The following is a 15,689-nucleotide window of genomic DNA, read 5'->3' on the forward strand; positions in this document are numbered from 1 at the left end:
TGACAATATGTGGTAGGAAACCATTACTGTCAGCTCCAGTCTGAAACTGGCCACTTACCAATACACTTTGCCAGGAACGAGTCTTTCTGGAGGGATACTACGTGGTTAACAGAACACGTAAAGATAAACGGCTAAACAAAATATCAACATTTTCTTACAGAGCTGAGCTTAAGGACAGAACAGTGATGTGCAATGGTTTTCATGTATCCACAAACACAATTCTGTACAATTACAAGAAACATTCCTTTTTTTTTTTTTTTTTCTTTGATGGTTGCTTAACCAAGTGGTTATTCGTTATGCTGTTGACATAGGAAAAGGTGAAATGCTAGTAACCGAATCAAAGGGGCAGTGCAACAGGCCGCTCGGTGGTGCTCATTGCGTGGTTTGGTTCCTTGGATGGACACACTTGCTTTACACTTCCTCCCAGTTTTTGTCTCAACCTCTTAGTGTATCTTCCCGGGAATGGTAAAAAACAAAGCAAAACATTTTGGTCTTACTTCAAGCTGCCTTTGGACTGTTATTCCCTTGTTCCGCTCTTTTCATGGGATTGGATTCTCCTAACTTCATTGTTTGGTGAGTCTCTTTGCATTGCTCTTTGCCCCGATCTTCTGTGCATTCTGCGCCGACCCCGCAAGCGCTCCCGCACTCCCTCCCAGCTCGCTGCTGGGGCTTAACGCTTCCCAGCCGAGGTCAGACTGCCGTGCGAGAAATGCCTCTCCGGCCGGTTGAGGACAGTTCCAGCACGGCAACACGCGCGCTTCTGCCCAGTGCCGCGCCCGGCGGGTGTTCAGACGCCTTCTCTCCATCCCCGCCGGCGCGCCCCAGGGACTCGGAACGCCCCCGCCAGTGTGACGCGTCCTGCCTCCCCGGCAGCTCGCGGACACTCGCACTTGCAAGGCCTGGCCAGCGCTCCTGGGCCCGCCCCCCGACGGTGTGGGGGCGGAGACGACGGCTCCCCTAGGCTCTGGCTCCCGGCCTTGGCCTGCGCGGGTAGGCGCGGGAGCCTCGAGCGCCGCTCGGATGCAGCAGCCGAGCCGCCACTCGGCGCGCGGCGGGAGACCCAGGGCAAGCCGCCGTCGGCGCGTTGGGTGCGGGAAGGGGGCTCTGGATTTCCGTCCCTCCCGTTTTTCCTCTGAGTCTCGGAACGCTCCGGCTCTCAGACTGTCTTCCTCCCAGGTAAAGACTGGGAGAGGAGGACACATCTCTTTTCCAGGCACCCCACCATGGGCAATGCCTCCAATGACTCCTGGCCTGAGGACTGCGAGACGCGACAGTGGCTTCCCCCGGGCGAAAGCCCAGCCATCAGCTCCGTGATGTTCTCGGCCGGGGTGCTGGGGAACCTCATAGCACTGGCGCTGCTGGCGCGCCGCTGGCGGGGGGACGCGGGGTGCAGCGCCGGCCGCAGGAGCTCCCTCTCCTTGTTCCACGTGCTGGTGACCGAGCTGGTGTTCACCGACCTGCTCGGGACCTGCCTCATCAGCCCGGTGGTACTAGCTTCGTACGCGCGGAACCAGACCCTGGTGGCACTGGCGCCCGAGAGCCGCGCGTGCACCTACTTCGCTTTCGCCATGACCTTCTTCAGCCTGGCCACAATGCTCATGCTCTTCGCCATGGCCCTGGAGCGCTACCTCTCGATCGGGCACCCCTACTTCTACCAGCGCCGCGTCTCGCGCTCCGGGGGCCTGGCGGTGCTGCCCGCCATCTATGCCGTCTCCCTGCTCTTCTGCTCGCTGCCGCTGCTGGACTACGGGCAGTACGTCCAGTACTGCCCCGGGACCTGGTGCTTCATCCGGCACGGGCGGACCGCTTACCTGCAGCTGTACGCCACCTTGCTGCTGCTTCTCATCGTCGCGGTGCTCGCCTGCAACTTCAGTGTCATTCTCAACCTCATCCGCATGCACCGCCGAAGTCGGAGAAGCCGCTGCGGACCTTCCTTGGGCAGTGGCCGGGGCGGCCCCGGGGCCCGCAGGAGAGGGGAAAGGGTGTCCATGGCGGAGGAGACGGACCACCTCATTCTCCTGGCTATTATGACCATCACCTTCGCCGTCTGCTCCTTGCCTTTCACGGTAAGTCACTCCGTACGTTTCCACAGCCCAGCTCTGCTCAGCCTTCTCATGCTCTCCCCTGACGCCTCCACCCTTTCCACCACCCTACAAACTTTTTGCAACTTGTAAAAATATGTCCTAATTTGTAAAGATCTGTAGCCTTCCCCACTCGCTTCCCCTCCTCTTTAACCCACTTCCTTCCTCCCTCAATCCTGGCTTATGGGCATTGCTAGGCTAGTTTCATATACAGTAATACAGACCGTCCGAAAGGGAGTCCTGGGCCTCAGCTAAGCCAGCCAGTCTCCTCATCCTAGCCCTGTGCGGTGTCCCTTTCTCGCCGTTGCCTATCTTAGCTTAGTAATTGAGAAAGAGGCAGCCCCTTCCACCTTAGGATGGCTGTCACTGTTCCAACCTGATGACCTGGAGCTGCAGTTTGCTGCCCTGTACCTCTCACCCACTGTTCTCCACTAGTTCTCCATGCTTGCCTTCTGCTCCTGCCAGGGCAAAATGTAGTACCCAACCCATAACATTCCAGCTGCCATTGAAAATGGTCCCAGATGAGAAAGGTCCCTGATGCAGAAATTTAGAGCATTTGTTATTTGTCCTAAAAGTCCAACAAACATCAGTTTATAGGTTTCCCAATTTATATATTTGAATGGAACTCTTTGTGGCCATGAAAGTTTATAAAACCATAATGATAACTAGAGGAAATACTTGGAGGAACACTTTGCTAAGCATTTGTAATATCTTGCAAAACACCCTCTTAATGTCACTGTCAGAAATACACACAGGTGTCCTTCAGCTTACAGTCATGCACTTGAGCACAAAGCTACATGCAGGAATGGCTGGTCCATCTCAGGAAGGGAAGAGTGGGGCTACCTGGGGGACTGAAGGACAAGAGATCAAGTCCTGGCATCATGCTGCCTTGATTTGGGGCAACTTTAGCAGTTAGTTTATGCTAACTAACTGCTAAATGATATGAGGCTGTGAGTTCAAGTCTCCTGAAGTGTAACCTTTTAGCTGAGCCTGGAATATGTCTGAGAATGTGCTGGCCTCTTACAGGGGCTAGGAATTGGGAGCTGTGGCAACTCCACTTCCTAATCTTCAGAAGAGCTAGACTGCTGCTGCAGCATCAAAGCAGTTAATAGTGACTTCCACCTGCCACAATCTTGGAGAAAATAAAAGAGATGGGCAGGGCCTACTATTAACAGGTCTGACCTGTAAAAGCTGGAGGAGAAGTAACTTTATCCTATCTCCTGCCTCCATTACTGCTTCTTATATCTTCATGTGCTCATCTTCAGGGATGGGAAGGGACACAGGGTACCAAAAGCCTGAATATGATTCTCTCCTCCCCAGCCTAGTTAACTCCCTTTCTTAGCTACGTTCTCTTCTCCCTGGTCCCCACTGTCCTCACCCTTCTACCCCATCCTCTGTCAGGGCAGAAACTGTCCTGAATTGGTTGCTTTGAGGGAATGAGATGGAATATTCAAAGACGCCCTCTTATAAAATGAAGTCGGACTGTGGGAGGCTGCATCTCCCATACCACTCTGAGCAGGGGAGTTTATGAAACAGAAACGCTGTGATGTAGAAACCCACATGGCTTACATGCTTTTGATTTATTTTACTAGTAGGAGCTTTTGATGATGTTAGGAGCTAAATCAGCTTTTGAAGGTCAGGACTAGGATGCAGAACATGTATCTATGAAAGGAAGCATTTCAAGTTCCACTAAACAGCTTTGCATTCAGCTCGGAGATCAGAAAGTATTCCTGAAAGACTGTCTTAGGGTGGTGGGAATTAAGATATCAGTTCTTAGGGTTTTATCTGTCATTTGTGAGTATATTTATAAAAATATCCCCCACCATCAGCTACTTAAATAGCCTGGGAATGGGTTTGGGGTGATAACACACTTGTGAAGATGATTTTTAGTCTCTTTCCTACATGAGCAAGAGGAAAAAGGTCTCCTCTTTGACCATGACTGACCCATTGCCTAAACTGTATTTTTTTTAAATAAAGGCAGTGGTTTCCAACAGGTTGCCCTGTTTTCATGTTAATAGGCCTTTTACCATGAGAACTCCATCACTGCCATATGTTTCTGTAAATTCAAATACATGTGTGTGGATATAGATATAGATACAGAAACTGTTTTCCCTCCCTCAGTTAATATTAGGCCAAGGGCTGCTCCAGGGTTGCCAGATAGAAGGGGCTTTGCGACAGAAGTCTGGCTAAAAGGTGTTGAGGGAGTAGGAGCTTTGCTTTGAAGCTGTGTTTTTATTTCTATTTCCTGTTTATGGCTTAGGGGGGCCAGATGGAGACTATGAAGGGGCTTTTGCTCCCCCAAGCCACCCCTAAGCATTGACGCTATCAGCAAATTCCTTTTGCTTCCGCATATATTCATGGCAAAGATTCCCAAAGAGCCGGAGAAAATCCTAGTGTGAAAGTAATCAGAAAGCCAGCCTCTCTGACTTCTGTTCTTGGAACTACCATGACACCATATCCAGATGAACTCGACACAAAATGGAAATGTGAAGCATTGTCACCTCTTAATAAGAAAATTTATATTGACCACTGATGGCTTTTATTTTGTCAATAGATTATTGGGAATAATTGCTAGTATATTTCACTTACATAGCACTTTAAGCTTTACGAAATGCTGTACTATCTTGATTTTAAGTTATTTCTTGAAGGGCTTATCTGAAAATTCAAGCTTATGGCTACTGTTTGGTTCATACATTCCGCTATTCAGAATCCTTGGCATGTGCCTCCAGGGGAAGTTGCTTTTTCCTCCAAGTCCTTTTCTTCTACTTGGCCTACACTAAAATTGTGGTCAGAAGTGGCCTATACCAATCTCACACCTGAAGCAGGAATCATTTCCACATGTCCTAACAGGGGGCTCTAGAAGCAAAGGTTTATGGTTGCCTTCAGAAGTGTTTCTGCTTCTCTAACAGAGTGCACGTGATCTGATAGAAATACAGTGTGAACCACAAATGCAAGCCACGAACGAAATTTTAAATTTTCTAGTAGTCATATAACAAAAAGTAAAAAGAAACAGAGAAAATTAATTGAATTATATACTTTATTTAACCCAATATATCTAAAATATTATCAATTCAAAATATTAGTTATGTAAAATAATTATTAATAAGCTGTTCCAAGTAAGTTTCTTCTTTGTATCCCAGAAAATAGTAGCAATCTACTTTATCTCTTCCCACTCCTTCCTCAGGATAACAAGCTGCTTTCTATGTCCCTCAAAAGTGGACCAAACCACTGGCAACAAGGAGGACAGCTGTACCCAGTGGGACACCAGTCTATTCCACAGCACTCCAGTAGTGGACAGAGGAGGGGAATGGGGGAATTCAGAAACCTGGAACTACTAATGTCAAGCATTGTCCCAAAGTTTGGGCAGGTTGGAATTACTGCTTCCTCCGAAGATGCCAGTCTAGGGCTTCCAAAATTTTGGAAGTAAAACTGTAAATTTTTTTTAAAGGCCCAGTCCCTTCAAGTGAAGTCCAATTCAACCTCATATATTCATTATTATCAACCACAAAATAAGACTTTTGAATGCTAACTTTTGCATTAACCCATTATCTTCACAACATCATAGGAAATAGTATGATGATTTCTATTGTACAGACGAGGCAAATGACTCACGCTGTGTCCCACAGCTAATGGGTGGTGGAATTGGGATTCAAAGCTAGTCAGTTTAAGCACTGAGCCAATTAACTTAACCACAACACTATCCAAGAGAAAGTACTCATTTCAGGGGTAACAGATGAGATTAACTAAGATTTCATAAAAGAGCTGTGAGACTATTATAAATATCTGGACACTTTGCCTCTTAATTCCAACTAGTTAGCTTTAAAAATAAAATGGCAAGGACCTTTTTCTTCATGTCAGCTCAAGGGAGCTGAGCCGGGACCAACTATGTGGTTCCCTTTCTTTTCTCCACAGACCTATGAAACAAAAAGCTGAGACTCAGATTCTAGGAGATTGGCTAATGTAAATGCTGGTCTAAATTAAGAAATAATCAGATTATCCCTCACATAAAATCTTTCATCAGAACAAATAAAACCTCTCTTAAGTGATCAAAAACCATGTGGTGTTTGGGAAATGACATTGTTTTGGCTGCCCAATATGAAATTCTGCATGGAACCAACAACATATTCCAAACTGTTTATTCACTAAAGTGATATTGTATAAATTAATAAATTCCTCCTTATGTTAATCAGCTATTGCCATCATTTTACAGAGATAAATAGAAACTCTCTTCCTGAAATGGAACAGAACACAGGAAATATATGAGATCTCTATTCTTGCCTCAGATACTGGTTGTGTCTTCATATCCAACTCATATCAAGCCCCTTTCTCACCACTTTTCTAATTGTGGATAGCTTCTGGCCATTTTAAACTGTTTTCCACATGCCATGAGGATAAAGTGCTTAGGCATTTTTATTCAGTTCTAAAATTTCAAGAGTAAACCATTGACTCATACTAAAAGTTCTCCAATTTTAGAAGTTATTTAGGGTTATAACTTCTAGGTAAATCTGATTAGTGGAAATCTGATCTTGGCAATACAAAACAAACTCCAGTAAACAGTACTAGAGTTTCTTGTTCATTTGTGGTACTCGTTATGTAAAATATAACGTGAGTGGGGGTTGAAAAGCTGATATGACATTGGTAGATTACATACATGCAAAATATAACAATTCTGGTAGGAATGAAAAAGAACTCCAGACATCTCTACAGACATCTCTAAGTATAACCACAATGAACTTTGCCTGGTGATAGTTTAAGTTAATGTCCATAAACAACTGGAAGGCCCTTTATCATTTAAACATCATTAATGATGTGTTTGGGGATAGATGAGACAGTTTTAATACACATGATCTTTTAAGAGAAAGTTCCTCTATATGAGTGTTTTCACTTGACGTCTTTTCTCCTTTGCCATTTGGTATTATGAATACTGATTTGAATAAAGACACAATTACACTGGTTTTAAAAATGTAAACAGAAGGAACCTTATTTCTTTCCCCAAAAGAGAATTTGTGCATCATGTCCACACCTTTGGTCAAGTGGGTCCTCACTGCTATCTCAGATGGTTTAGGCCAGGTTCTCAGCTTAAAGAGAAACAGCTTCTGGAGATGGTATATTTCTTCTTTGGCATATCAAAAACCAATCACAGTATTAAGTTTAAAAAAAGAATAGAAATGATGAGACAGTGTTTCGGGAAGGCAATCAACAGGTCTCTTTCCAGCTAGAGGCTTAAGACCCAGTTAATCTGCAACTTGGTCTGCTCAGTTGGCTTCTCCTGACCTATTTTGAAGTTTCTGACCCTCTACTCCCTGTCCTTATCTTGAGCTCAAGTCCATTGTGCCTCAGTTTACATTATCAAGGTATACTAAGCTCCATTTTTCTGAGAATATTTTGCTACCTAAAACTGCCCCTAACAGAAAACTAAACCTAAGAACCTTGCAGCTGGGACATATATGTGATGGGAAGGGCCAGGGATCTGGTAAGTACATTTAGAAAAGGCTGAAAGTTCCTCTAGAGCAGGGTCCATAACCTGTGCTGCATGGAAAGTGCATGGATTTTCTGCCTGAAATCATTTGCAAAAATGTTTATATGAGTTTATGTTTATATGTTTGTATGAGTCGTAGGTAGATGGTTCGTAGTGTCCATCAGTTTGTCAAAGAGTTAAGAGCCACCATCTTGGAATAAATAGGCCCAGAGGTCTAAACCTTAGCATTTGCTCTTTTTTTGTTTCCAGTTCTGAGAAGCACAGAGCAAAGGACACTCTAGTCCTGCAGCCACATGGATCTGGTTTTTCCTACTGAAAGAAAATAGGCTTCTGTTTCCCTCTACCACAAAGCACCTGTGATTCGGGCAAAAGAATTTCATTAAAGCATCATATACCTCAAAAATAATCTCCCCACAAAATGTTTTTTTTAAAGAATAAATTAGGCAAAGTCTATAGTCAGGACATCTTAGTGTCTTTCAGAAGGCAGATAACCATATAACAATCTATGCTTGCAATTTAACTGTGGAAAAGTGTGGAGGAGAAAGAAGTCCCAGTGAAAGCTAAGTAGCTACTTAGCAATAGCCATGGCTTTTCAGTCCATAAACAGGAACCATGATATCCATAAACCTTTGTGACATCTTTGAAGAGAAATCTCCTCCAAACCCATAATGTGGTCAGACATTTGTGAATTTCATGCGAAGCTTTACATTACAGGCTTTTTTATATAGACGGCAGCAGAGTGTGTAGCGGCTAAAAGCAAAGTGTGGTGTCCCATAGATTCAGTTTGACTCCACATTTTCTCTGCTTACCCAGACTGTAATTCTATGCAAAGTAATTGATCTTCTAAACCTTCATTTCCTTCTAACATGGGAATAATAATACTTTGTAGGTTTGTGTAAATATTAAACAAAATATGCCTTATAAATTGCTTGGCACTATGCCTAACACACAGTAGGTGTTTAATAAATGTTAGCTGCTATCTCTAGGGGATTCCATTTCCAAGGGAAAATCAGATTGTATATTAATGATCAGGAAATGAATTCTGAAAGCTCAAAGTCTTTTGTTTGATTGCCCAGGCCTAAGTGGGCCTTTTGTTTTTAAGTGTGATAAATGAATAATTTTAAACTATTCCAGGTTTTAGATAAGGTTCTAAAGGGATGTCTCACACCCTGGCTGCACATTAAAATTACCTGGAGGAGTTTGCAAACCTTGATACCCATGGCTCAGCCTAGACTAATTAAGTCAGAGTCTCTGGGTTCTGGGGGAACCCACCCCCAATATTTCAGCATAGGGTCTTTCTATTTTCCCTAAGTGTTGGCCGGCTGAGAAATAAAGAGAAAGAGTACGAAGAGAGGAATTTTACAGCTGGGCCACCAGGGGTGACATCACATATTGATAGGACCATGATGCCAACCTGAGCTGCAAAACCAGCAAGTTTTTATTAAGGATTTCAAAAGGGGAGGGGGTGCAAGAACAGGGAGTAGGTCACAAAGATCACATGCTTCAAAGGGCAAAAAGGAGAACAAAGATCACATGCTTCTGAGGAAACAGGACAAGGGCAAAATAAAAAACTCCTGACAAGGGTCCAAGAAAGATCACAAAGCAAAGGGCAAAAGCAGAATTACTGATAAGGGTCTATGTTCAGTGGTGCACATATTGTCTTGATAAACATCGTAAACAACAGAAAACAGGGTTCGAGAGCAAAGAACCAGTCTGACCTCAAATTTACCAGGGTGGGTTTTTTTCCCCACCCTAATAAACCTGAGGGTACTGCAGGAGATGAGAGTGTATTTCAGTCCTTATCTCAACTGCATAAAACAGACACACCCAGCACGGCCATTTATAGACCTCCCCCCTGGAATGCATTCCTTCCCCAGGGTATTAATTATTAATATTCCTTGCTAGGAAAAGAATTTAGTAATATCTTCCCTACTTGCATGTCCATTTATAGGCTCTCTGCAAGAAGAAAAAAATGGCTCTATTTTGCCTGACCCTGCAGGCAGTCAGACCTTATGGTTGTCTTCCCTTGTTCCCTGAAAAATCACTGTTATTCTGTTCTTTTTCAGGATGCACTGATTTCATATTGTTCAAACACACATGTTTTACAATCAATTTGTACAGTTAACACAAATATCATAGTGGTCCTGAGGTGATGTACATCCTCAACTTATGAAGATAACAGGATTAAGAAATTAAACTAAGACAGGTGTAAGAAATTATAAGAGTATTATTTAAGAACTGATGAATGTCCATGAAATAGTCACAATTTATGTTCCTCTGCCGCGGCTCCAGCCAGTCCCTCTGTTCAGGGTCCCTGACTTCCCACAACATCTGGGGAAGGGAGAAATGCCTCAGAATATTTTTATGTATGTATGTATGTATTTATTTATTTTGAGACAGAGTCTGTCACCCAGGCTGAAGTGCAGTGGTGCAATCTCGGCTCACTGCAACCTCCGCCTCCTAGGTTCAAGCAATCCTTCCCCTCAGCCTCCCAAGTAGCTGGGATTATAGGTGCCCACCACCACGCCTGGGTAATTTTTGTATTTTTTAGTAGAGATGGAGTTTCACCATGTTGGCCAGGCTGGTCTTGAACTTCTGACCTCAGGTGACCTGCCTGCCTCAGCCTCTCAAAGTGCTGGGATTACAGGTATGAGCCACTGTGCCCAACCTATTTTTAAAGCTCCTCAGGTGATTTAAATGATCAGCCAAATAAAAAGCCCTCATTTGCTCTAAAATTCTGAACCCATTTTGTAGTTGCATTAAAGATAGAAAAGTAGCTCAAAAGAATAGTATCTGGTCAGTGCCAAAATGAAGTTTTCTATGGGAAGCTGCTTCTATACATGACAATGCTAAAATAGCACTAATTCTCATCTGTGCCACTTTGTAAATGTCACAACAAGGCTCTACCTTCTTAACAAAGCCCTGTAGAGGGAGCCTGCCCTAAGGAATTAAAATTCACTGATTCGTTGGGATTAGCACTTGGTATTTTTCTTATATATTGGTAGTGCACACAAAAAGATGGATAACTTCTACCAACCTCTGAAACTGAATTGCTGAATATCACTGACATATTATTAATTATCTTATATCCTTTGTGACATCCTTTAATTCAAAACTCAGGACTGGCTGGAGGGAGAGGAGAATGGGCAGTTATTGTTTAATGGGTACAGAGTTTCATTTTGAGATGATTAAAATACTTCTGGAGATCGTAGTGATGGTTGCTGTTCCTTGTGCTTCTATGTGGATGCAGTCAAGTGCATCCACAAGAGGAGATACAGGAGATGTTCAGGAAAACACAGACATGGCAGATCGCTCAGGGCCACATGAAAAAGCATCGGTTTCAGTCAGGAGGCAGAGGGGCAGGAGGGTGGGGAGGATCTGGGCCAAGACTTTATTGGAGTTTCCACAAGAAAGGCAGAGCAGGGTAAACAGTTTAGGGTTGGTTAGGTGGAATAATTTCAGCAGGCTCTAAGCTATAGGGGTGGTCCCTAGTTGCCTGATACCTGGCACTGGAATGATTAAAGCAGAAGAATAAATATTTCCTCTGGGTGTATGGGCTAGATAGAAGAGTTCTGGCCCTGGATAGGTTAGTCTGTGTATCACAGATATGCTCCCAGCCTAACTCTTTGCTGTCTCTACAAATTAGCTAGCCCCTAGAGGGGCAGTCTCTCCCAGCCAAGAAGAATTTAAGATGTCAAAACATAATATGCAGAAAAGTGAAAATATAAAAAATATGATTGCATCACAATGTAAATGTATTTAATGTACAGCTGAAAATGGCAAAATGGTAAATTTTATGTTATATTTATTTTACCACAACTTTTTAAAATCCCAGTATCCGTAAGATCAAAAATATAGTAATTTAGGCAAAAGACAAGAACCAAAAGAAAAAAATGGGGAGGTAGAAGACAAAACTTACATCAAGAATTTTGAGGGTCACTGAAGTATGTCTCTTCTCCAAGTATAAAGAAGGAACTGGCTGGGCACGGTGACTCACGCCTGTAATCCCAGCACTTCCAGAGGCCAAGGCAGGCAGATCTTGAGGTCAGGAGTTCAAGACCAGCCTGTCCAACAGGGTGAAACCCCGTCTCTACTGAAAATACAAAAATTAGCCAGGCGTGGTGGTGGGTGCCTGTAATCACAGCTACTCAGGAGGCTGAGGCAGGAGAATCACTTGAATCCAGGAGGCAAAGGTTGCAGTGAGCTGAGATCACACCACTGCACTCCAGCCTGGGTGACAGAGTGAGACTTCACCACAAAAAAAAAAAAAAAAAAAAAAAAAAAAGCTGTCTTCTACAAAATATTGGTCACCTCCCAAAATGCAAATTTTAAGCAATTCTCAAAATTACCCAGCATAGTAGATGAAAAGGAAAGGAAACAGTACAGAATTGCTTCATCCTCTACAACAGTTTTTCACTTCTCATTATTCTGTCACGCTCTAAAGACATTCAGGAACTCTGATGTGGGTTATTCTCCCCTGAAAACCTGACTCATCTTAATGTGTGAAGCTGCAACACCAGAGGCTATGCCTTTTCTGCACTTCTCTACTGGCCAATTCAGTGTGAGTATGTTCTCTGGCTAAACTAGATCATCAACTCAGCTGCAGGCCCTTTCTACAGGAGTGCTCAGTTATGCATCACGTGCACATGTGTGTGTGCATATGTAATCACGAATGTGTTTTAATCTATAGACCTATGTGCATCATTATCCTGAATTTCTTACCTCCAAATCACTCCTTTCACACACCAGCCTGTATAGTTTTCATCCAAAATAGTTTAACTGACAGGAAAACTATTGCTCCATTGCATCTCCTCACCTAGCTTTCCCCTTCTCTCTGTAATCTGGGAAACCTACCATCAATTCTTTTTCCTCACTCATCTGCCACATCTTTTCTCCATTCCCTATGCCAAGATTCTCCAGCATAAACACCTATGGCTGCCAAACCTTCCTGCCCTTGTCCTAATGTAAACAAACTCAAGATGACTACCCTTTGCCCTCTCTGCAATTTGCTTTGTATATCCAGTTGCCAGATGCCTGCAGAGTAAGTACTAGGAGAAAGGAAACAAACTGCTCCTTCTTCTGCAGAAAAGGAGCGAAGAAAAGAGGGGCTAGGTCTCTAAAGCCATTGGTAAGAAAGACCCTGGAGCCTTATAAAGCACTGGTTTTAAATGACTAGGTGTGATCTACCTTTGTTTTCCTCTTTTCTGTGAATTTTGTGGAAGTGTAATCTTTATCAAGATGCACTATTCCATTCCTTCCAACCTGCCCAAACATTTGTGTTGCTCCCTAAGTATCTAAGAAATTGATTGAGAGCTGGTAGAGCAGTTTGGTCCACATGTAAAGATGTGTCAGCTTTCCAGTGTTCAGGACATTGTTCTGGGGCCTTTGCTAATACAGGCCTGCATGTAGCACACAGTGAGCACTGCACTGCCATCAGGAGAGTTGGAATTTGCATCCTGATTTGGCCACTAATCAGCTCTGGGTACTTAAGTAAATTATCTAATTTTCTATACCCCAGTGTCTGCATTTGTAAAATGGAGATAATAACAATGAACACTGTGGAGCACTTACGATGTGAGCACTGATGTAAGTAGCTTACACACATCACTTCCTATCATCCTTTCAGCAACTCTGTGAAGTGGGTGTGTTATTATTATCACCCATTTTAAAGATGTCAAAACTGAGGAAGAAAGGTGCATTATTAATATCTTGCCATTGGTCCCAAACTATATACAGAGCTAGGATTCAAACCCAGTCCAATGGCCAGAACTCATACTCCCCCTGAGGGTGTTCCATTGCAGACCCTGTCTCACTGAATTGCGATCATTCGATTTAGTATTTGGAAGTAAATGTAACATGTTATTAATTTTCCTGAAGTTCACTTCCCTATCTGTAAAAAAGAGACAATCTCTAAGTTTCAGAGTTTCTCTAAGGAGTAGAGATAAAGCAGGGTTAGTACCCAGAACAATTCATGACACATATATTAGGTTATTGATACATTGGAGCTACTAATATTATCATTATTATTTATATTATTAAAAGATTCTATTCTAGATGACAAGAAAAGTTTATTTCTGTCCATTCCCAATGACACCAGAACATTGTGCATAGTGTTAATGTTAATTGCATTCCACAGAAAACATGCTTTCATTGAGTTCAAAGGGAAAAAATACATTCATTATGTTACAGTTTACATGAGGAAGAAAGGTGAGATTCCCACAACCCACCTTTCGTTCCCCCCCCACTACCACAGACAAAACATGGTTTTGCTTTTAAATCTCAAGACATAACATAGGATCTAAGCCTGTCTACTGCTACGATGTAAAACTAACATCATTTTTCCTCTTTGCTTCTTACAGATTTTTGCATATATGAATGAAACCTCTTCCAGAAAGGAAAAGTGGGACCTCCAAGCTCTTAGGTTTTTATCAATTAATTCAATAATTGACCCTTGGGTCTTTGCCATCCTTAGGCCTCCTGTTCTGAGACTAATGCGTTCAGTCCTCTGTTGTCGGATTTCATTAAGAACACAAGATACGATACAAACTTCCTGTTCTACACAGTCAGATGCCAGTAAACAGGCTGACCTTTGAGGTCAGTAGTTTAAAAGTTCTTAGTTATATAGCATCTGGAAGATCATTTTGAAATTGTTCCTTGAAGAAATGAAAACTGTGTGTAAACAAAATGAAGCTGCCCTAATAAAAAGGAGTAAACAGACATTTAAGCTGTGGTCAAGGCTACAGACCTGCTGACAAGGCACTTCATGTAAAGTGTCAGAAGGAGCTACAAAACCTACCCTCAATGAGCATGGTACTTGGCCTTTGGAGGAACAATCGGCTGCACTGAAGATCCAGTTGCCTTTTGATTTAAGCTTTCCTGTTGAATGACAAAGCATGTGGTTTTGTAATTTGTTTGAAACCCCAAATAGTGACTGTATTTTCTATTTTAATCTTGCTACTACCATTATAAACGTATAGTGTACAGCCAGACCAGATTAAGCTTCATATGTATGTAGTCTCTAGGAAGTCGATATGTGGAAGCAACCAAGCCTGCTTTCTTGTGATCACTTAGTGAACACTTTATTTGAACAATGAAGTTGAAAATCATAGGCACCGTTTACAGTGATGTTTGTGTATGTGGGAGTCACTACAGTACTATTCTTACAAGAGTGGACTCAGTCGGTTAACATCAGTTTTGTTTACTCATCCTCCTGGAACTACAGGTCAAGTTGTCAGGTTATTTATTTTATAACGTCCATATGCTAATAGTGATCAAAAAGACTTTAGGAATGGTTCTCTCAACAAGAAATAATAGAAATGTCTCAAGACAGTTAATTCTCATTAATACTCTTTATTTATCCTATTTCTGGGGGAGGATATATGTGGCCATGTAGGAAGCCAGATATTAGGATTAAAAACTGAAAATTTTGGTTCATTCTTCAGATATACTGGAACGCTTTTAATGTTGATATTGGGGCCATGAGTAAAATAGACTTTATAAGACGACTGTGTTGTACCAAAATTCATCTGTCTATATTTTATTTAGGGAACATGGTTTGACTCATCTTATATGGGAAACCATGTAGCAGTGAGTCATATCTTAATATATTTCTAAATGTTTGGCATGTAAATGTAAACTCAGCATCAAAATATTTCAGTGAATTTGCACTGTTTAATCATAGTTACTGTGTAAACTCATCTGAAATGTTACAAAAATAAACTATAAAACAAAAATTTGAAAATGGAATAGTATTTTATGAAGTCCCTCAAATAACATTTTGCAATTAATATAAACATAGTACCGTTTAAATGAGATCAAAGTGGAAAAATTATATTTAATTTGGCAGATTCGTAAAGTGTGGTTGCCAGGTTTTAAAAGTGTGGTTGCCAATTAGAGTTTAAAATATTCATTATAATACTTGGTATTAGAAGATATTTTTTTCCTCCAGTTTTTACCCTTCCAGTATGATCCTTAAATTAGTAGAACCATCTTATTTTTTACATAGTGTTATTATTGGATAGCCACTCCTAAAAAAAAAAAAAGAAGAAGAAGAAGAAGAAGAGAGATATGCTTGTTTTTTCCAAAGTCTCATTGAGTTGTTTACCAAAACTATTTCCTTTAAGCAGTTA

General features: G+C 42.3%; 1 protein-coding gene across 1 annotated transcript; it reads left to right on the forward strand.

Annotated features, from left to right (window-relative positions):
* Positions 1–972: 972 nt before the first annotated feature.
* Positions 973–15,301, forward strand: PTGER2 (prostaglandin E receptor 2). The gene is made up of 2 exons (XM_025392226.1): positions 973–2,066; positions 13,920–15,301. The coding sequence occupies exons 1-2, from the start codon at positions 1,224–1,226 to the stop codon at positions 14,151–14,153; spliced, it is 1,077 nt and encodes a 358-aa protein (XP_025248011.1). The 5' UTR covers positions 973–1,223; the 3' UTR covers positions 14,154–15,301.
* Positions 15,302–15,689: the final 388 nt, after the last annotated feature.

The sequence above is a fragment of the Theropithecus gelada genome, chromosome 7b (genome assembly GCF_003255815.1).
Source record: "Theropithecus gelada isolate Dixy chromosome 7b, Tgel_1.0, whole genome shotgun sequence".
Taxonomy (NCBI): domain Eukaryota; kingdom Metazoa; phylum Chordata; class Mammalia; order Primates; family Cercopithecidae; genus Theropithecus; species Theropithecus gelada.